This window comes from Thermobia domestica, chromosome 5 (genome assembly GCF_964235325.1).
Source record: "Thermobia domestica chromosome 5, izTheDome1.hap1.1, whole genome shotgun sequence".
Lineage (NCBI taxonomy): Eukaryota > Metazoa > Arthropoda > Insecta > Zygentoma > Lepismatidae > Thermobia > Thermobia domestica.
Genome location: NC_137458.1, coordinates 152,043,200 through 152,065,773, shown reverse-complemented (window position 1 = coordinate 152,065,773; position 22,574 = coordinate 152,043,200). Strand labels below are relative to the sequence as shown.

Sequence of the window (22,574 nt, the reverse complement as noted above, 5' to 3'; positions counted from 1 at the left end):
TTTTCTGTCTACTAAAACATGGTCAGTTTGAATATGTGTTTCTCCATCTGTTGAAGTCCAAGTATATTTATGAATGTCGCGATGTTGGAATTTTGTAATCTTCACGATAACGTTTCTGGATATTGCAAAGTTCACGAGTCTAACGCCGTTGTCACAACCTTCCTTATGCAAACATTTATTCCCTATAATCGGTTTGAAAATACCAAGAGCTCCCTCGTGGCTAAGCGGTTAGCGTACGCGCCTTTGGCGTGGGAGACCCGGGTTCGATTCCCGGCGGGAGCTCATGTGGTTCGGATTCCACGTTAATCAGTAGGTCCACGTCTCATATAGCCTCGCTGCTGAAAGGGACGCTAAACTAAAATCAACTCAACTCAACATTGAAAATACCATCTGGTCCTACCTTCGCATTGAAACCGCCTAACAGAATTTTCATATGGTATTGCAGAAGATGATCAAACACCCGTTCTATTCTTTCATAAAAACTGTATTTTTTAAATCGCCATCCTTATTTTCTGTTGGGACATGTGCATTTAAAACAATAATATTACACAACCGACCCTTAAGAGAAGTAAAAGAAAATCTATCATTTACAAATTCAACCTATGTAATTGCTGATATTTCGTATTCGTTTGTGAACGGAAAGCCCTGTTTCTAGTTGGTAATTTTAAATTTGTTCCCCGTAAAAGAACGTAAAATTTCCCGACTTGACTCCTGTATTTCTAAACTCATTTTTTATAAATTTTAACGCGCCTGCCCTATAGAGACTTCTTCTATTTCATGTTCCAAATCTCATGTCGATTTTACTTTGCGGAGTTCGTGCCAAGTTATCAGTTTTGATCCGAGGATTCGAGGATCGAGGATTTTTTTTTTTTTTTTTTTTTTTTTACAGGATGAGGTTGTTAGCCTCACACCAAGTTCTCAAGCTGGATTATCACCCCTTGTCTGTCCGCGACTGCTTACTCAGTATATTCGCAGCTAACCTCTATATCCCAGAGGCCTTCTCCTCGATCCACAACCTGAGGACGCGCCGTGCCGTGGTGACAGGAAGACCGCATTTTACGGAAATTAATACAGCTATATTTCAGAAATACAACAGGGACTGATTATCCGAACATTGCTTTAAAACACACAGGAACAATGAATATGCTCGGATATATGGATGCATATTGAGACTGTGGAAGCTTCGATGCCTTAAAAATCGTAAATTAGAGTCTAGTGTCAGTGTAGTATTACATAGATGCATCGTACGTTTGACTATCCAAACTATTCTTGATGTATCACATTGTTTCGTTTTATAGCTATATAACTTTATAATATTTTTGTAAGTGATTATACTGTTTACCTGTTCTCTGCCAATATCAACTGTATGAATTTATAATACAAAACTGTAATACAGAAGAATGAAAAAAAGTGATATTTCGCAGGGCATCTCATGTAAAGGGCGTCTTATATTCTTCACAGATTCTGTACTATCAGTCAGTATTTGAATATATTAAACAAAGCTGGTATACAGGATAACCAAAACCACTTATCTATAATGTGATGTTTCGTAGGGCGCCTTATGTAAAGGGCGCACTGTGGCTTTCACAGGTTCTTCGCCAACAGTAACTGTGTGTATTTATTTACAGAACTGTGCTATACCAGAAGAGTAAATAAAATCGTTCATCTTTGATGTGGTCTCGGAAGGGCGCCTAATGTAAAGGGCGCACTGCACCTTTCACGGGTTCTTTACCAATAAAACTGTAAGAATTTATTACTAAAAACTTGTACCTTTATTTATACTGTGATATTTCGGAGGGCGCACCGGGACACGTCCCGGTGTCCCGGTGGGCCAGCACGGGCCTGGTATTAAGTGTAGTGAATTTGTACTCAAATGCTCTAGAAAGACATCTGGAGAGTCGGTAGAGCGCAACAGATGAAGCAGAGTGAAAACACATAACGAAAAATGCTCAGAAATGCACTCATACTCAGTAAACGTGAGTTCGAAGCGTCGGAAATGTAAGGAATAGCATCAAGAATATCAAAGCCATTGCCAATTCACCAATAATATTCCTTCAAACCGATATGTACAGTTGCATACCAATAAGGATGCAACAACTGATGCCAAGTTAAAATTGTGCAAGGGGACTCACTAAGAAATTGGGGAAACTAAAGAAATGTCACTAGTGGGATTGCAGGATCGATATTGAAATGTGGCCAGTGTGTGTGTTGATATCGACATGTAACTAATGGACAAATGTCAACATGTCCCACTGCTGCTGTGACACCGTCCCACGTGCGAAAAATAGGAAAATAACTACTCTGGTCTTGAATCTGAGGCCGTGGGCTCCCAGCAGGATTGGAAACTGCGATCACGCGCGTAAAATCGAGCGCTCTAGTCCTGAGGCTACAAGGGAGCCTCACTTTCTTTGTATTCATTACTTTGAGGAGTATCCACTTTGTTTGGCAAGTGCTCTTGTACAGCCTCCCGACATGCTTGTGTGTTTGATTTTGTTATTGCTACTGCACGGTTGTAGACAATCAGAGCTTTAAGACGGTTTTTCATATTTATCATATTTTATTTTCCATATGTGTGGTGTTCCAGCAGTAGTGTTACATGTGCCAAATTGGTTCATTTTCATCTTTGTCTTGGCATGTGCACTGTGTGTAAGATACGAATTTGTGGAGGTATTTTCGTATATTTCGAGTACTTCATATGTCCCAGAAGACGTGGGACATGATACTAGTTTGTTATTTTCACGCTCTATCAGTATTTAAACCGTGGATTAAGAGATTTCTTTTCATATGTGTCGACTGTGGGACAATGTCCGAAACAAAGAGGGACATTGATACAATCGTGTTCTAGTTACGTTTTACCAAAAAGTGCACCAGATGTAATAGCGGAATGTACAGCGTTATTTTCCTATTTTTCGCACGTGGAACGGTGTCCCAGCAGTAGTGGAACATGTTGACATTTGTCCATTAGCTACATGTTGATATCAACACACACATTGGCCACATTTCAATATCGGTCATGCGATCCCACTAGTGACATTCCTTTAGTTTCCCGAATTTCTTTGTGAGTCCCTTTGCACAATTTCAACTCGGCCTCAGTTGTTGCATCCTTATTGGTATGCAACTATGCACATAATATTGCATCTGTTTGAGGGAATATTATTGGTGAATTGGCAATGGCTTTCATGTTCTTGATGCTATCCTTACATTTCCGACGCTTTGAACTCATGTTTACTGAGTATGAGTGCATTTCTGGGCATTGTTCGTTACGTGTTTTCACTCTGCTTCATCTGTTGTGCTCTACCGACTCTCCAGATGTCTTTCTAGAGCATTTGAGTACAAATTCACTACACTTAATACTCAGAACGTCACTGTTAGCCAGCATCCATATCTGGTGATTATGCAACCACACACAACGGGCATGAAGGTGTTTGCCATTTTGTATTTGTTCCAGATATCGACTTAATACAAACGAATTATTGTTACCTGGTAGAAACCCTATCAATTCATATCCATTTAGACCAATTTTCATTTGGTAGATAATCCAGGACTTCCTACGTTCTTTTGGGGAATCCCTTGCGCGTGCATGGTAGGATTGTGAAACATGCAAACTTCAATACAGCAGGTATGACTTCTTCAGTGATTTTTTTACCCGCTCTCTTTACGTTGGATAGTTTCTGAACTGTTGGCGTCCGAAAGTCATTTTCCCACGCTTTCGGCACCTTGTAGATCCGAAACTATGTCCGATAGAAGAAAGTTCAAGAGAACTTTTTTTCTTGTCTCAGTGGCAGGAGTCACCTCTCAAGAGTTGTAACACTTATTTTGCAACACCCAGTTCATTTAATAGCATTTTGCAGATACTAACTGGTTTGGGCGACCCCCAGCGGGGGGACAATTGCCCTTCTCTGGGTTTTCGGAAGAAGTTCCTTCTTCGAAATACATGTGAAAATATAATTAATTTGCTTACTGTCATAGTATTTAATATATTTATTGTAGTTAATGCAGTTACGCAACGTATGTAAATAATTGTTGTTTTACATAAAGAATTATGTGCATTTAAGGTGTGTGTGTATCAGGGGCGTTATTTAGGGGGGCAGGAGATGGCATTGCCTCCCTCAAGACTTTGAAGAACACATATACTTCAATCGATTGTCTACAAATATATTAGTACAAAACGTGAATGTCTTATGTCGGTGGTGCTCTTGCCCCCCTCAAGCTAAGTCTGAAATGATGCCCCTGGTGTGTATTCGCTACTTCACTTGTGTCTTGGTCTTTAATTCCCCTCTCCATTGGAAAAATATCTTTATTATAGTAGTGTATGCAGAAATTTATCAATTAGGGATTCAAGCACTGAACTTCATATACACTGTCTACCATATCAACCATTCCACGAAATTTTTCTACAATCTTTCCTTTCATATCACTGTCTGTACTACAAGTTTTATTTTTGATTTTTCTTCCCATTTTTCTTGATTGATTTTAACCAGGTTTGTACCTCCGCCAATAGAAGATTGTGGTTTGAATCAATGTTCATTCCTAGTTGTAATATTTTCAAATCCCGAACACTATTCCCGAAACGTTGCCTGACAAGAGTGTAATCGATTTGATAGCGTTTCTTGTCTCCTGGACATATACGCATGTACACCTTGGTTTTCTTTTCTCAAGCAATGCATTCGTCACCACCGTCAAAAGTCGATATGCATCTGGTGGCCGCGTGCATTTCTTATGCCTAGTCCAAATGATACCACCACCTTACTTGTAGTCCCTTCCATCACTTGAAGCTAGGGATGCGCATGATACAAGATTTGTGGCTGTCTCGTCTCGAAAATGTGCTGTAAAAGTGATGTCTCGACTCGATAAATGTATATTTTTCTATTGGAAGAGCCGTGCCTCGACTCAAATTTTGTCAGGAAAATCCTGTCTCGACTCGTCTCGTGTGCATCCCTACTTGAAGCCTTTCATTATTATAGTGTTGACCTTAGATCTTCTGTCCTAATGCAATACATCAGTAATCTCGTCATATATTTCTTCTACTTCATTATCAACATGCCCGGTTACACTTACCACTATAATTACTGGTTTTGTCCTTAACTTTTAAACAAACATTCCACTGTGGTTACTTTTTAAATTTCGTTTCTCTTGCTATCATGATACCACTCTCAATGCCACCCGAATAGAATATTGTATAATTTCTTTATATTTTTCTGACTATTACACTTCATTCAAACCCCTATGCTTATTTTGCATTTACCCTTTTCTACTTTTAAATTTTGAAGTTTGCCCACACGTCGTAAATTTTTGTGTTCCAGATTCCTATTCTGAAATAATAGTTAAATGTTATGCCTAGATAGTACTCCCATTCTTTTCCCACATCTTTATGCTCTTGACTATCTTGTGGTTCCACCGCTTTATAGAACATTTTCCCCTCCTAAAGACAATGAGGCCGTGGCACCTGGTAGAGGGTGACTCCTTATCCCAAGAGTCTGTCGGTCTCCACTCACGTTGGCCGCGTAAGATATTGCTCACTTTTCTTTCACCAGTTGAGATTTTCCCTCTGTTTTCTGTAGAAGGAAACCCCCAATACACGTAGAAAGTCTCATTGCATTACCTCAGAATAATTCAATCGTGTGTGTTCGAACTTGTACAGAAAAAGGACCTATAGACCAGGGCCGGATCTACGAAATATTGCGCCCGGGGCAAAGAAATTTTTGGCGCCCCCTTCCTCTCAAGTCTAAATATTTTATGTTAGGAATTGGAACACATCTTAGGTTAAAGTATATATTTTAAAAAAAATTAAATTATTTGTCATCTTTCTCCCTTTTATCACTTTTACTGAAATTTGTGTACACATACGAGCTTGAAACCAATTACGTATCCAAAAGTTACAAAGTGAGAGGTACTAGAAGTCATTTTTTCGTTTAATTGAAACACAAACCGATACATTATGCAATATTTACATTTTATTTATATTAAATGTTTATGATATTTTTAAAATTCAAATTCTAAAACCAGCTTTTTGTTGAAGCTTATTTCTTTCGAAAATAAAATACTTTACACTGAAAACAAAATTCTCGAGATTTTTCTTGTAAGAAAAACACAGTTGTAGAAGATGCAATTTTGTTATATACATTTATTGGGACCTATTGTGAAATATCCTTCAGATTTTAACGCAAAGTAATGTTAGTGTTGTAATAGAAAAAACAAAAGAAATACATAATTCAAACAAGCTATAAAGGTAACCAAGAAAGTTCTGTCACTTTTTGTGGAGGTCTGTGTTCCATTGGCCATCATACCGTGAGTTGAATGCGAATGGAGAAAAGACGAAGGTTAGTTGTTGGTGTGGATATATCCAACATAGTATCTTATTGTGGCAGTTCAGTTACACCGTGAATTTTCGTAAGGACAGAGTAAACATGGGACTTCCAGAGAGCGTGTATGCTGTAAGAATTAAAACTGGGGTCAAACGCTGCTGCAGCGGGGCGGAAGATATGCCAGGCCTTTGGTGATGGTGTCGTGACTACGCGAACAGTGCATTGGTGGTTTAACGAGTTTAAGGACGGTGACGAAACACCCGAAGAGGCACTACGTGCCGGAAAACCAACACATGTACAAAATCAAGATCTTCAGACAGCAATTGAGGCGAACAGTGGCCAGAAATGTGAGGAATGGGACTACAATTCAGTGTAAGTGGAGAAACCTTTTGACACCACTTCCATCAATTTGGGAAGCACTACAAGTTGGGTCGATGAGTCCAGGGGCGTACGCAGGGGGTGGGTCCTGAGGGTCCGGACCCCCTTCCCCGAAATTCCTACTTTTTGGTAAATGTAGTCTACTTTTAGGGGCATTTTTTGAAATTTTCATATAATTTAGCCTCAAATTGTATTTGGAACTCCCGAAACGCTTTAGACCCTCCCGAAATAAATTCCTGCGTACTTCCATGGATGAGTCCCACATGATTTGACTCTGAGCCAGACGGCAGAGCGAGCAGACACCTGTGTTTCTTTGCTGTCTCCTCTAAGGAAGGAACCATTTCTGGACAGGGTGTTGACATGTGATGAGAAATGGGACCTGTACGAAGCTCCACGGCGTCGTCATCGTTGGTTAGCATCCCATGAACCGGTTCCAAAACAGCACTGCACCAGAAGAAGGTCCTACCGTATGTTTGGTTGACTGCTTGCAGCATCGTGCATCGGGAACTGCAACCACCTGGTCAGAGCATCAATGCAACTGTGTACTGTCAGCAATTGAGCCGTGTCCAAGAAAAAACTCAAAACTCTGGAACCAGCACTTCTGAATCGCAAAGGAGTCCTCCTGTTACAGAACAACGCTAAGCCCCACGTGGCTAAGATGACCCGGGACACCATTCTACGCCTGCGATGGGAAACATCATTCCATCCGCCATACTCTCCGGACATTGCACTATCCGATTATCACCTGTTCCGTTACTTGGACAATCACATTAGAGGACCCCAGTTCAAATCCCTACTAGAGGTGCAAAATGCACTTGATACCTTCTTGGCTTCACGGTTCACCACGTTCTACCGCAATGGATTCCATGGCCTTGCAGAACGTTGGTAGGAAGTTGTCGATGCTAATTAGGACTATTTTTGATCTTTCAGTTACATCTTAGGTGGCATATCGATGTTCGAATGCGCTATGTGAAAAAGGGAAAGAACTTCCTTGGTTACCTTTATATTTAGACACATTATTCTATAAATACAGACCCTTAACTTGATAACCTGTAGCTTCCTCTTCTTCTGTTGGCTAAGGAAATTCTCCTTCATTGACTTACTTTATGATTCCTCCTGTGTGTGTATATATATTGGCTTTTCAGTTGTATGCTTGGCTTCAGTTTATGTGCGGGCCTTCCACCTGTATGTAGATAATTATGTATATATATAGGCTTTTCGTGTGTCTATATTGCCTTTTCCATGTGTAAATTGGCTTCACTTTATGTGTGGGCCTTCCACCTATGTGTAAATAATTCTTCTAGTACTATGCTTAAGGTTAAGGTAGATAGTTATACACGTTTCACATCCATTAATATTTAACAATAAATACAGAGAAAAAGTACTTTTATTTATAGTATCTATTAATAACGGTATTTATATAGTTCCCTTCTCGTTTTGTAACATGCGCTCACAAAAATAGTTTTTTGACTTTCTTTCTTTTATGCAAAGTCCTCAATAATTTTTTCATAAGATCATATTGCTTGAGCAACTTTGTTCTCTATAAGTAACGTTGGCAAATCTGAGAGCCTTTCTTGTCCCATGGATGAATGTAAATAGTTTTAGTTTAATGAAACTTCTTTCACAAGTTGCCATACTACATGGAAGGATAAGAAAAATTCTAAAAGCCACTGGCGAGACGTTTGGACAGACACTTTGAAGGCCATTTTCAGTAATCATGTCGATGTCGAGTATGTTCCTTGGGATGGACTTCTTGAGGTCCGTTAAGAATACAAGAGCCTGGTCATTAAGACTCAATTTCTACACATAATTCTACAACATTCAAATTGTCTTGCTATTTCAAAGTGAGATCCGCGCACGATTTTTTCAGGTCCTCCGAAGACATTTCACACAATGAGCTTTCTCTGAGAAAGCTGAAGTCTTTGCTTACTTATTTGAGTTGTTCCCGTAAGAGGTCAAGAATTCTGAAGAAAGATTGTCTAAGGCGATTCTCTTCACTAAAAAGTCTTGCTTCATCCTCTCTTGACATTCTCTTCTTCAAGATACACTTTTCTCTGAACTGATCAACATTTATCAAATTAACAGTAACCTTCGCTTCCGACAGCCATCTGTCAAATCCATAATTCTGAACCTGGACATTGTGTTCAAAAGATCAGATAACAAATCTAGAGACCTTTGCAAATCAAATCCTTATTCTCAGTGTTCCTTCCAGACATGTTTCTAGAGGGATACTGACATCCGGAAGAGACTAAAATAATAAGTCTATTAATAATAAATAGAGTATTACCGTGTGAAAATATGAGCCCTTCCGAATACTAAATGTGCCCCCAAGGAGCATTTTTTCTGAAAGAAACCCTGCTTAATCTGTATTTCTTTGTTAACTCCATTTATTTCATGCAAAACTGTCCCAAAATACTAAATTAATTATACATTTCAGATCTTTGATTGGTTTCATTAAGTTTTTGACAACTGATTTAACTTCTGAATTAGAGGAAGTGGTTATAATTTCACAAATGCTGCGAGAACATTTTTCCTCCCACTTTCTTCATTCCTCCAACCTCATCGCCCATACGGATACGGTCAAACTTGCCAGCGTTAATCTTGCCTCGAAATGGCGCCCCCTACATGCTCTCAACCAGCTGCGCCCCGGGGCAAACGCCCCGAATTACCCCCCGTAGATCCGGCCCTGCTATAGACTATCTAATAGATTTGAGAAATAAGATGAAAACATTGTTCACAATAATGTATTCGAGCGTCGTTTCATGAAAAAGAGCTCAAAAAGTATGTAATATTGGAAGGTTTAGATTTTATTTCCTTTTTTCTCTAATTGTTTTCCTTTCGTGTATTGCAGTACTGCAATTTTTCATCTTCTGACTCACTGTTTCAAGAGTCATTCTCCGAAATAGATGTTCTAATTTTCCTAATTAAATTCTTTATTAAAGCTGGTTCCGATTTGCCTTTGTCACTTTTCTCTCTGTTCTATCTTACATCTCAATTTTTCTCTACCTTTAATAATCTTTATTAAAACTATCTAAAGAGGCGTCTCCCATGTCATATGCCACTAATTGGAATCGAACCACATGCTGACACTGTGTTATATTCCACTAATTGGAATTGACCCAGGATGCTGACACCATGTATATATCTATTTCTGTAGCTCAGAAATTAACGAAATACCTTAGTAACGGGGAGTATTGAGTGTATGCTCTTAATGAATTAATTAACCATTAATCTCGGATAATTGCAGATAATGCATTAAGTAGGCAGGCACGTAGCCAGGATTTCGTGAAGGCGGGGGGGGGGCCGTGACATGAAATACTGTGGTCATCATACCAGGGGCTCGACCATTCTAAACTATTTTACTGGAACATATATTGCTTCGTTTAACCAGGATTTCCTAACGGCGGGGGGGGGGGGGGGGAAGGGGGGCGTGACATGAAATTCTAAAGGCTCAGGGACTCGATCAATCTAAACTACTTTACTATCGACATATATTGGCTTGTTAGGACAATAAAATGAGGATATGTTGGTAAGTATTTTAATAAACTATGAAGAAATCTCGAGTAAAATAATAATAATAAAAAACGTATTGAAAAAGATTTTACAATATTTACATCCTTCCTTTGTTCATTCAAATATAACAATTTTCCTTTCATTATGACCTCAACTATTATAAAAAGTACATATTCACTATTACAAAAAATACATATTCAATAATGCCTTGTAAAATATTTTACAATATCTGCGTTTCTTTCTCTGTCGAATCAAATGCTAATAGAACTTTCTTTCCACATTTTTTTTATTCCCTCAACTCCTGTCTGCTCCAAATGACAGGTTAAAGGAGCAGTAGAAAATTGTTTTTGAAATAACATGTTGATACTGCAATTATGCGATAACGAAAAATTATGATAAAAAACATCCAGCTCTTAAACAACTGCACTATGCTTTCCGAAGTTTGAAATTTCCCTGACTAGTAGCAGAAATTCAGAGAATTCCGTAACTTTTCTAGAAATTTCAAATTCTCTGACTCTTCCAGGATTCTCGCTCACCTCGCCACCACGTATTGCAAGTAATACAAATCTCCTCGTAGGAAAGAGTAATCAAAAGCTTCCTGTAGTTTTTTTTATTTATTTTAACGCTGATCCTTCTTTTTCTCATTTCATTTTGTTTCATCCTTCCTTAATTTTTTTCATTTCTGGTCTCGAAGGAGGGGGGTCCGGACCCCCCACCCCCCTTGGCTACGTGCCTGAAGTAGGTAATGTCTTAACTCATTAAATAAAATTAGAGACATCATTACGAGTAATTTAATATCCAAAACTGGTGCTGTGGCCTGTTAGGCTATCATTTAGACAATGTCTTGACACTCAATTAAGAAGCAAGATTTAGACTATAGAAAATATTTTGCAGTTAAAGCCGAATATAAGCAATGCATTTATCAAGTCATGGACCAGCTCACTGTACTTATCAAAATTCGTTCAGCAAGGACGACGGAGTTCTTGTCTTTTCTTTGGATACTAGCACACTGTCCCGAGTTCTCTTCCATTTCTGTACACCTACCTTCTCTTCCTAGTTTTGGTGGCGTGATTATACTTCCGCTTACTCCTAAAAATTACAAAAATAAATAAATAAATAAATAAATAAATAAATAAAAAGAAAAGAAAAAAATACCTGGTTGCTTGAAGTAGGAAAGGTTAATGTTTATAGGTCAACACATTGCTACATGAGTATTTCTCCTTATTAGAAAGAATGTTCTATCTGCACATAGTTTTATATTAGTATATGATTTCCTTAATTGTTCTAAAGATATGTGAATGACCTTCAGCCCCAGTTTGCACTTTGAATTTTATTTTCCATTTAAAATATTAATAATTTACAAAGTGTTATGATAATGATTAATTAAATATTGTAGCCGTCCCTCACATTGCCGGGTCACAACTACGGTCATCACCAAGGCAACATGAAACGGTTCCAAATAGACTAAAATTATTATTTTGGCCTGGGTATCGCTGAATACGCTGTCAAGTCTCCTGGTCGTGATGCGTTGCAATGTGGACTTGAATGGTAACATCCAGGTGGTCTGCATAGAATACTGATGACTAGTGAGTCTAACTGGAATGGCAGTTAACAGGTGATCAAAGTAACATGGAAGAAAACATCAGAATGATGGACGGGAACTAGGGATGCACGCGAGACGCGAGAAGTCTCGTCTCGTCTCGCACGACGAGACACGAAACACGAGTGAAAATTTTATGGGAGACGCGAGACGAGACTAAACTATTCGAGACAAGACCCTAGACGAGACTCGGTTAAGTCTCGCACGAGAAGTCTCGCGAGACTTCTCGCAGTCTCGCAACATTTATGAATTACATTTAATTGTATATTTACTGATTTTACATTTATTGAGTTTTTTAAGTTGAGTGTTAATGCCTCCAGGAACAAAAAAGTGATTGGGGCAATAGACATTTTATGAGATTTATTATTATTGAAGGTTGATTTTCAGAATTAAAGCCTTCTTTAGTTTCTAAACACCATTCTAAACACTGCAGTTAGTTCAACTGTATGATCTGGAAATTGATCCAGAAACCTTTTTTCGTAACAAGTATAGTTTGCTGGATATTTTGATTCTCGCAATTGTTAACATATTGCGTTATCCACAAGTCCGTTGACACAAGTAATGTTATTCCTTGGTGGTTGGTGTAATGGGAGATAGGCGACAATAGATGGCAACACTGTTCTCCTACACAAGTAACGTATTTTTATATTTTCTCTATTGCTTCCACAAATTTAATGCTAGAGAGTTTAAACTTTCTGAAAAGAAAGTTCAAACCTATTCTAAGGGAACAATCCGTGTCAATTTTGGATATTGTGACGTTAGAGCATTCCTTGGACTAGAAGCAGTCCAAGACAAGGTTGAAATCCGGTTAAATAAAGACGAAGAAATTTACATATAGTAAAAGGATCCGGGTTTGGTTCAATGAGTTCAGAAAACATATACGGAAACGTTATATTCTTTATATCCTAATTACATTAGCGACTTTTTTTTCGGGGCAAAAATGTGCCCGCATGGCATCTTGGAAAATATTGCTGGAGACCTCTAAGCTGGAAAACAATGTTGGATCCAGCAATAATTTATGCTGGTTTTACTGTAAAATAATGCTGTTAATTTGACGAAAATTAATGGTCCAGCAATCAAATACCAGCCAACTTTTCTTTTAATTTGGAGCGGAGGGGACACAAGTTTGGGTACCATGTTGAACTCTAGGTTCCGTCTCCTTAGGATGTTATAAACATTCATCCCATGGAAAGCAATGGCAAACCACCATGGACTCACCTTGCCAAGGAACTTTTAGGTCAAATACCTGCCTTCGGACAGAATATCACATCATCATTCATTAACAGCCATAAAATAACACATTGCAAAATTTTGACCCAGAATATATGCGATACTGCGAGACCATGCGAGAAAGTCTCACGCGAGACGCGAGATGATACTCAAAATTTTATGCGAGACGCGAGACGAGACTTCACGTTTGCAAGACGAGACGAGACGCGAGACGAGACCAACATTTGAGGTTGCGAGACGAGACGAGACTTTTCCATTTCTCGTCTCGTCTCGTTTCGCGTGCATCCCTAACGGGAATGAAGTACATTTTACTATAACGCCGCTTAATACATTTCTCAGTCTGGCTGTACAGTTATTTATATGCCACAGACGTGAAGTCCTCAAAGAAAGCAATACGCTACATGCACACAAGACAAGGTTTTATTGGGACCATTATTTAAATATTGCAGCTTTGCCTCAAATATGTACTTTCACTTCAAATATGTGACCACTGCAATATCCTTACGAACATGCATTAACGACTATCGTTGTAGTATGCTACACAGCCGCATCCACCACAGTAGTTCATAACTATAGATCAGACATACTATCATCTGTCAAGAACAAAGGTGCCCGAACTCATGAGGTCGACGCTCATGAGTTCGGAACTCACACTCATTCGACCTCACCCTTACGAAGTGAGCGTGAGGTTGAGTAAGCGTGATGTCGAAATGATTATGTGAGCGTGAGTTCGAGTGAGCGTGATGTAGAAAGGGTGTTGTGAGTGTGAGTTCGAGTGAGCGTGATGTCAAAAAGACGTTGTGAGCGTGAGGTCAAGTGAGCGTGATGTCGAAATGATGATGTGAGTGTGAGGTCGAGTGAGCGTGATGTCGAAATGATGATGTGAGTGTGAGGTCGAGTAAGCGTGAGGTCGCAAGGATGTTGTGAGCGTGAGTTCGAGTAAGCGTGAGGTCAAGATGATGTTCTGATCGTGAGGTCGGAAGTATGTTGTGAGCGTGAGGTCGAGTGAACATGAGGTCGAAAAGATGTTGTGAGCGTGAGTTTGAGTGAGGTTAGACCAAAGTGGGCACCTTTGGTCAAGAACCACTACCTATTCTCAACTGTATATTACTCATCTGGAATACATAGAGTAAATGAAAGATAAGTACGACATATTCAGGTGATGAGATATTGAAATGAAATGAAATCTTTAGTTTTACGTCCTACAATTATGCCGGTTAGGCTAAAGGAGACGGTGATGATGACAAAAGAATGAAATGGTGGAATGAAGAAAGTGGGAGGAAACGGGAGAACCCCGAGAAAACACACGAGCATGGTGTTTGTTCACCACAAAGTCCACACGGCGCGAGCTGCTATCGAACCAGGGACCCCAAGCACCGAAGGTGAACGCTCTACCACTGAGCCACCGCGCCCCCCGGTGTCCTACTCGTACATGTTTACCATATTTATATTACCTTCAGGTTAAATTAAATGTTGTGATATAAAATTTCACAGTACAGATGCACCAAATTAGTTTACACTATTTCTGTAATAATATCATATATTTGACGTAAAATTCGCTGCACTTTTCGATTACAAGGCATAAATAAATTGTCAGAAACTTAACACATTAAACATATTCTTCATGTTTTTACGTTCTGTATCTACATTTTTTCTTTCTTTACATAAAATTTCATAAAGACTTGGGTTTTCATTAAAATAGCAAAATTGTAGATTGCATTTACAATAAATTTAGAATGCAAAATGTATAGTTATTTTGTTACATACTTTTCAATAAATATTTTATTGGAGATTGTATATTAATTATATAATTCATTATTCCGAATCTGCATGTTTACTAACCAATTGCGTATCTAGACATAAATAACCTTTGGAACAATAATAAAATCGATGAAATGAACCAATGAACCAAGGATGTTATAAATAGAGGATCTGCCCATATATATCTTCATCCTATTAAATCGGTGAAGCCAAACACAACCGAGCATCGGCACGTCTGATTGGGCACTGTCGTTTCTGCCATCGTCTGATTGGCTACTTTCGTTTCCGCCATGATTGTTGGCTCAAAACATTGCGATTCTATTGGGCGAAGTGGGCAGAATAGGGGTGGCGAAACTGTGACGTATGGGTTCAAGATTTCGCTGTAAGGGCAGATCCTCTATTTTATAAGATCCTTGCAATGAACATACTATTTTAAACTTTCTAGTACGCAACTACAGTAGGAGTTGACAAAATCAAATTTACATTAAAGCATAAATATATTGTAAGGATCATGTGCCAAAATGGTCCATTACAATATCTTTTTTCCCTTCATCAATTAAGGCTTGTCATATTACAATATGATTTTGTTCGTACCTTACCTAGGTAATAACGTAGTTATTCAGAAGCTATTAGCCCAATTTTCTTTCCGTCTGACATGTTTATTGTCAAATATCTCTATTAATTCTAACATATTGTACTTAAATGAAATAATTGGTTCTTGTTTTGGAAATCTGTTTCGAATCCGTTCCTCTATATCGAATGAAGACTCTGAATTTCTAAATTTTCCCTCTATTTCTTTTTAATTGATCATAATCTACATTTTCAACAATTTTCCTCCCTCAAGAATATCTTAATTCATTGATTACTTTGTCCTTTGAAAACTATTGGCATGAATAATTTCTTTTTCACGTTGTCATTGTCATTGATTTAGCACACGTGATCAAATTTCTCTTAAATGTTAAAATATCATTTTCTGATCTTAAAAGAAAGCTTTATAATTTACATAATTTAAACTGGATATTGACCATAACAAGATTTGCTTGCATTTTGTCTTAGTCCAGATCCTTTGGATTGCTCGGTTTGTTTAAACTCAAATAAGGACAATTGGGTTATTACGTACTCTAACTTTTCTAGTTCTTAGAGAAGTAAGTTTATGAACTAATATTATCCAATATGCTATTTGCATCTAATATGTTCTTTCTATCTGCATCCTCCATATTGAACTCGCGCGAGTGAATTATATTGGATCGGTGCACATTTTGTAAATCAACTATCTTCATTCACATACGTTTACAGTAATGCAATTATGTATTATGTAATTATGCGTATATTTCCCTAGTTGAAAAGGCATAATACGGCCGCAATTCATTCTCGAAAGGATTATAACGAGAAATTCAAGTGATTGCTGTGTGCGCAAGCTCTACAGATAGTGTGAAGAAAGTCTTTACCGACCTACAGACGATGAAGCCAGGGGTGGATATCTACGGCGGAAAACGACCTTAATGAAAGCGTGAACCATATGCTTCATGAAAGAGGTAGAATATGGTTTCTGAACTATCTTTTGGAACTATGATTTCTGAAGTGTCTGATCTGGGAGTTTCAGGGAATTACCCAGTTCACACTTGGCGGGCGCTTCGATTGCACTAAATATGTTTTCGCGCTCACTAATCCACAATGATTGGAAGGCAGAGTCTGTCTTTTGGTACGGACAATGAGTGACCACCACTGAACAAGTTTGGCTTCTCCGTGTTTCGCCGTTTGACGTGGTGGTTCTCTGGTGGCTTAATGGAGGTTGGTAAAACGGCCCTCGTACATTGTATTGTATGTATTTGCTTATATACAAAATACTTTTTCCGCTTTCTTTTCTTTGTACGGATAAACAAAATATGAAATTATGAATTTACAACTTCCAAAAGTGATTCAGAAGATTATGACTATTGCTACAATATTTGAAAACAAATACATTGTATACTGTTAATATTCTAATATTAATTAAAAAGTTTTGCAAGTTTACGTTAGAAGTTTTGTTACTATGCAACTCAAAACTGTATCTAAATACCTAGCATAGGCAAATTTCAGAAAGCTTAGATCTTAGGATCGAATTCCGTGTCGACTTTCCTGACTTTCCTTAATTATCATTACATGGATGTTGAAATAGTGCCTTTATGGATAATATCTTGCCGACCTTTCACTAAGTTTCATGCTTAATTTCTCTTACAGTAATATTAATATCTGCTACATTATTCTTATTAATAAATTAGTAAATAAATAAATTTGTTTGCAACATATGCTCTCATTGCAAGGTCATTCTTGTAGCAGATAATTCCTAAATGAATTGTTTTCGTTTCTTTGTAGGTTTTAATCAAGTGGATATTCCAGACAGCAACAAAGCATTATTAGACATCGGCCAATACTACTTCCAGTTAGGGCCTTGTAAATTGATATATTCAGCACCATGCTCCGACGAAGGAATTCGTTTCTTTTTGTACACGAGGTAAATATCATGCATAACGTGGTACGTACGTGTATCGAAATAAATCTTTCATTTGTATTATTGTATCTCAGTACATAAACTGCTTATTAATAACTGAATAAACAAGTGACTGTGTAGTTTATTGACAGTTCAAAACGAGATTCAAAGAACTTCCATTAACTTAAGCGAACAGACATTTTTCAATGTGAAAATTTTATAAATTAGCAAATATACTTTGGTGATATGACAGCCTTTATTTTTCTATCTGCATCCTCCATATTGAAAACGCGCGAGTGAATTACATGGGATTGGTGTATATAATTAGTAGCATTTTGTAAATCAACGTATCTTCGTTCGCATACGTTTAGAGTAATACAATAATTAATTGTCACAAGCACAGACAATTCAATAAAACATTGTATTGTGTTTTTTCACATGACACATCACGACACTACTCAATAAATAATGTACTCGCATTAGGCGCGCATCCAGAAATTTTTGTTGGGAAGGGGGGAGGGGAGCTAAACTTTGGGGTGTCCAATATACAAGCCACTACGTCTATGTAGTATTGAACGGCTGCAACCGATAAATAATTGTACAATATTCACCTACATTTTCAGAAAAAAAGATAGAATTACATGTTTTCATAAGAGTACAGATGAAGTGCAAAATCAAATGTTCATGCTATATCCATCACTTTCCTGTTCAACAATATAACGTTATTAAGAAAATATACAAATGTATTTTGAGTTTGAAAGTTTCTTTTGGGGGGTCCAGATACGGTGGACGGCTTCCCTCCAGTAAGTGCGTTGTCAATGATCATCTGCCAACGTTGTAGCGGGAATTCCATGCCGTGCTTATAAAACTGCTGCGGTTTTAGAGTTGCAGAAATCAGTTAGCCAGACTATAAGATCATCTTCACCAGGAAACACTTCTGTGTGAATGTGGGTAGGAAAGGAAAGAATTTCAGATAGTGTTTCTTAAATATATCGGGAGTATCAAAAGTGCGGGGCCATAGACCAACCTCGTTATCAATAAAGATATGAAAAAATGCTGAAAAGAAGAAAGTTATTGGACATATATGGTTTTCAATCTAAGATTGTGTAAGTTTTCCAATCCGTTTGGGTTCCACAATGGTATGCGCCCTATGTTAAGTGACAAACCACGTTGTCAGTAGGGATGGCCAGAACCGGTTCCTGGTGGAACCGGTTTTCGGGTCTAAACGGATCCGTTCTAAAAGATCCGGTTCCGGATCAGGTTTTTCGGATCCAGGTCTGGAACCGGTTCTTCGGATCCAGGTCTTGAACCGGTTCCGGAACAGGTTCTGAAAACCGGATCTCCAAGAACCGGTTCCGCTGGAACCGAAACTTTGTGACCATCCCTACGCTAAACCCGAGCTGCTGGCAGGCTGTGAACAATGCCCAGGCGGCTGTGAACAGATGAAATGGTGGAAGCAACAGGCAGGCGCCCAGGCGGCGGCCGCTTGTCTCATTTGGCTAAATAAACTGGGTAAATGGCCTGGTAAACTCATTGGCTAAACAGGCAAACTGGCCAGCTCATTTGGCTAAACACCCACTAGTGGAACAATTTTTTTTTCTGGGGGCACAAGCGGGTCTGGGCGGGGAAGGTACAAGCGCATGGTCCTCTTTGCATGTTTTTTGAAGGTGAACTTTGTGCCTCCTTTACGGGTCTTTGGGGGCTTTCGGATCCAGATCTGGAACCGGTTCCTAAGATCCGGTTCTGGAACCAGGTTTTCGGATCCAGGTCTGGAACCGGTTCCTAAGATCCGGTTCTGGAACCGGGTTTTTGGATCCAGATCCGGATCCAGGACCGGATCTCCGATTGGAAAAAATCCATTTTTTAGATTGATAACTACCCATTTCCAATAACCACGTCTTTTTTTTTTTTTTTTTTTTTTTTTAGCATTTTCCCATATCTTTACTCATAAAATCTAACGGTGTTGGCATATAGCCCCGTACTTTTAATATATTCTGTACTAAAAGCTGACTTTAAAATTGCATCTTAAATTGTTCACAGTTTCTTCGGATATCTTGCAAATATTTCAAATTCTATATAAAGGTAAATATCTATATATAAGTGTAAATAGGATATAATAGAGTTAGGTAACTATTATTCACAATTAACTATATGTAGAGCTATGTAAATTAGTTTTAATTTAGATGCTTAACAAAAAGAAAATAAATATATAAACTTTGATCTATGCTGTGTTCGAATGGAACTCCAGCGTGAACGCATTTGGCAAGCATTGTAACAAATTTTCGAAATTTGTAAGATTTTAGTTTTGATGTTTTCCTCTTCAGGTAAAGCATTTTCCAACTGATTTTATCCGGTAATGTTGAAATATGTATTTAAAGACACAGTCTTGCTGAAAAACAAACTAGCCACCCTACTTCTCTTCGAAAAACCCTGTGCTCTTACAAATCAAGATAGGCCTAAATGTGATTCTTCCTTGGTCAATAGAGTATATTTAAGTAAATTTTCCAAATGTAATTGTAACAATTGCCTTCCTCGCTGGTTCAGAGGTTGGCACAAGTAACTTCGGTGCACGAGATCTCGGGTTCGATTCCCGGTGGAACAGCATTGAACTCATTATGGTTGTCAGGACTTCACAATGAACTGTGTCTCATGTAACCTCGGTGTTGAAAAGGGACGCTGAACTTCAATAAATAAATAAATAAATAAATAAATTGTGACAATATAGCTTTTTCAATATAGATATGTGGAGATTTTTAAAACATAACTTTACGTACAAAGTTAAACGGATCTTCTTTCCGAATTGCCTCCGATACTATGCTCTTGGGAAGTAGTTATGCCCCCTGACTGTATTATTTATTGTCTGTCTACAATAACTATAAATGTTGTAAAATGAAAACAGGTCTATGCAGTGAAATCGTGTGAAATAACATAATTATTATTGTTTCTGACAATATTCTGACACAAAGTATTATGCACTTGTTAAAGTATGGAAATATATGTCGGACATTTCTGTATTTAACGTAAGTTTTGATGCCATTAATTGAATAGAGAATGTTTAATATATTTTGGTTTTTGAATAAGGGTATTGTATTTACATTTTACTTTTATAATAAGAATGCTTATGAGCAAAGTAGTGTGTTGTATTTAGAACCTATAGTGTTTTCCCCACCTAATGTGTAGATCACTTTGCACCTTTAAATGATTCATAAATGTAATCAACTATTAATATTTTGTCATAATATTTGACCTAAAATTATTTTAAGAAATTCACATTATTTTCTTCCTAATGATACAATAAAACGCGTCAAAATTTTAAAATCATTCACAGAAGTTTCAATTAATCTTTAAGCATCGAAACGATTTGCCTAAACCAGTGATGGGAAAACTACAGTCCGCGGGCCAGTTAAGACCTCCTGACAGGTTCTATGCGGCCCACGATATGATTTCAAATGAAAAGAAGAATATGGTTATTTCGTAGGAGTTGTATTAGAAACAGATAAGCAATTTCTGAGAATCAGTGCATTGCAGTTTGAATTAGATTGAGAACTCCAATCTTAATAGAGATTAGTATACAAGAATTTTGTAAATTGTACATCCTATTCCAAAAAGAATGAGCGCCTTGATTACGGCTGTTTTGAGGCTGAAATCTTTTAAGTCCAACTTCGGATATCTTCGGAAACAATAAACCAAACATGTCGGGCTGGAGACTCCAAAGCGAACCTTCGCAATCGGGAAAAATTGTGTTCTTTTTAATGCAATAAGACATGTTGAAATGTTATTAAGTGTAGAAAAAGTAACGTTTATTGAAATACATAATGATACAGTATTTCGAAACTATTTATATATATGTGAGCACATACTGGTTTTGTCATTTACGTTTCCATGCAAAAAGAACATGTCCAATGAAAGGAAAGAGAGTGAGCATAATTCTCGCATCCATAGTAGAATAAAAATGACAAAGAAGAAACAACGGCAGCATTTGTAACGGATATGAATGTCATTGTCCTGGAAATTTAGTAATATTTCTTCAGAAGGAGCTCCGCAGTAGTGTTCACGTTAATTCTGTGGTAAACCGTGAGACTTCTCATCGCAAGGTCGTGAGTTCGAATTCTGTTTGGGTAAAACTTTTTGATATTTAATGATATATTTCTCAATACATGAATATTTATATAAAATAACTAGGTAATTACATTAAAATAGTTATTTATATATATTCATATAATCATTTCAGGACGTAAGTAATTATTATGTTTAAAATTTAACATCTGAAATGTAGTGGGTGTTGAAAGAACGTCGATATATTATATGTGAATGTTAAATACAAATTAAGAAAATCATGTAATAGCAAGAAATAAGTAGGCGTAGTTAATTTGTGTATAACTATTGTCATATGGGGGTTGCTTTTCAACATTCTCGTTATAACATCGAATTTACGTTTTTGAAACATAGTCAGAGACGTAAAGAGAACATGCGGATATAAACAGAGAATATCCAAAATCAGATAGTGATCAACAACAACTACCGATAGCTAGGAGTCACCAGTGTGTCGTCATCCTACTGTGCATGTATCGAGCAGCTGTTTTCCTGGAAGACAGTGGATTCTGACCGGACATCGATGTAATTAATGCAATATAGTGATTCATTGAACCGTGGAACGTTGTGCCATTGCTCTGCAGTCCAATGACGATGGGCAGGCGCCCGTCCCAGGAGATTGACGATGGTATGGAGTTAGCATTGGTGCATGCGTGGGACGACATGTATCAAGGATCGTATTCAACAGTGAGGGTGAACTGTGTGCTCAGACACATTTGTCTTTTGCCCACTGTTCATGTCTGTTAAAGTCTGCTGTTAAATATGGCACAGTTTGCGCCCTACTCTGTTTTACCAAGCTCGACAGTCTACGTCGTTTGACACTTTTACTGAGGTGTTGCTGCCCCACTACTTGTCGTTTGGTTTCATCGTCCTTTTCCCAGGTCTGAAAGACACTAACTACTACAGCTCGTAAACATTCGACAAGTCGCGCTGTTACCGAGGTACTTCCTATCACAATCTTTCCTCTATCAAAATCTGATATATCGCCGGATTTTCCCACTCTATGTACAAACACAACAATGACTGATCGAGTGAGATCCCTGTAATCGACTGGCTAGTGGTTCTGCTATACTTCTTGACTCTTACGTCAGTTCAACGACTTCATTCAGAAAGTAGTGGGTGGTCAAAATATTTTGGCTGGTGAGTGTATATTTTTCATAAACTCAAACTGTAATTTAGAATTATGGTTTGTTTAACATCCTAATTCAGTTTTTCAGATGGATCT

At 37.9% G+C, this 22,574-nt stretch overlaps 1 protein-coding gene across 1 annotated transcript in view; it reads left to right on the top strand.

The window, feature by feature from the left end:
• Positions 1-22,574, top strand: part of LOC145686186 (pancreatic lipase-related protein 2-like) — a 102,173-nt gene that overhangs the window by 44,422 nt on the left and 35,177 nt on the right. Inside the window, exon 2 of the mRNA XM_081759214.1 lies at positions 17,143-17,281. Within this exon, the coding sequence (XP_081615340.1) occupies positions 17,143-17,281 (139 nt within the window). The remainder of the gene's footprint in view (positions 1-17,142; positions 17,282-22,574) is intronic.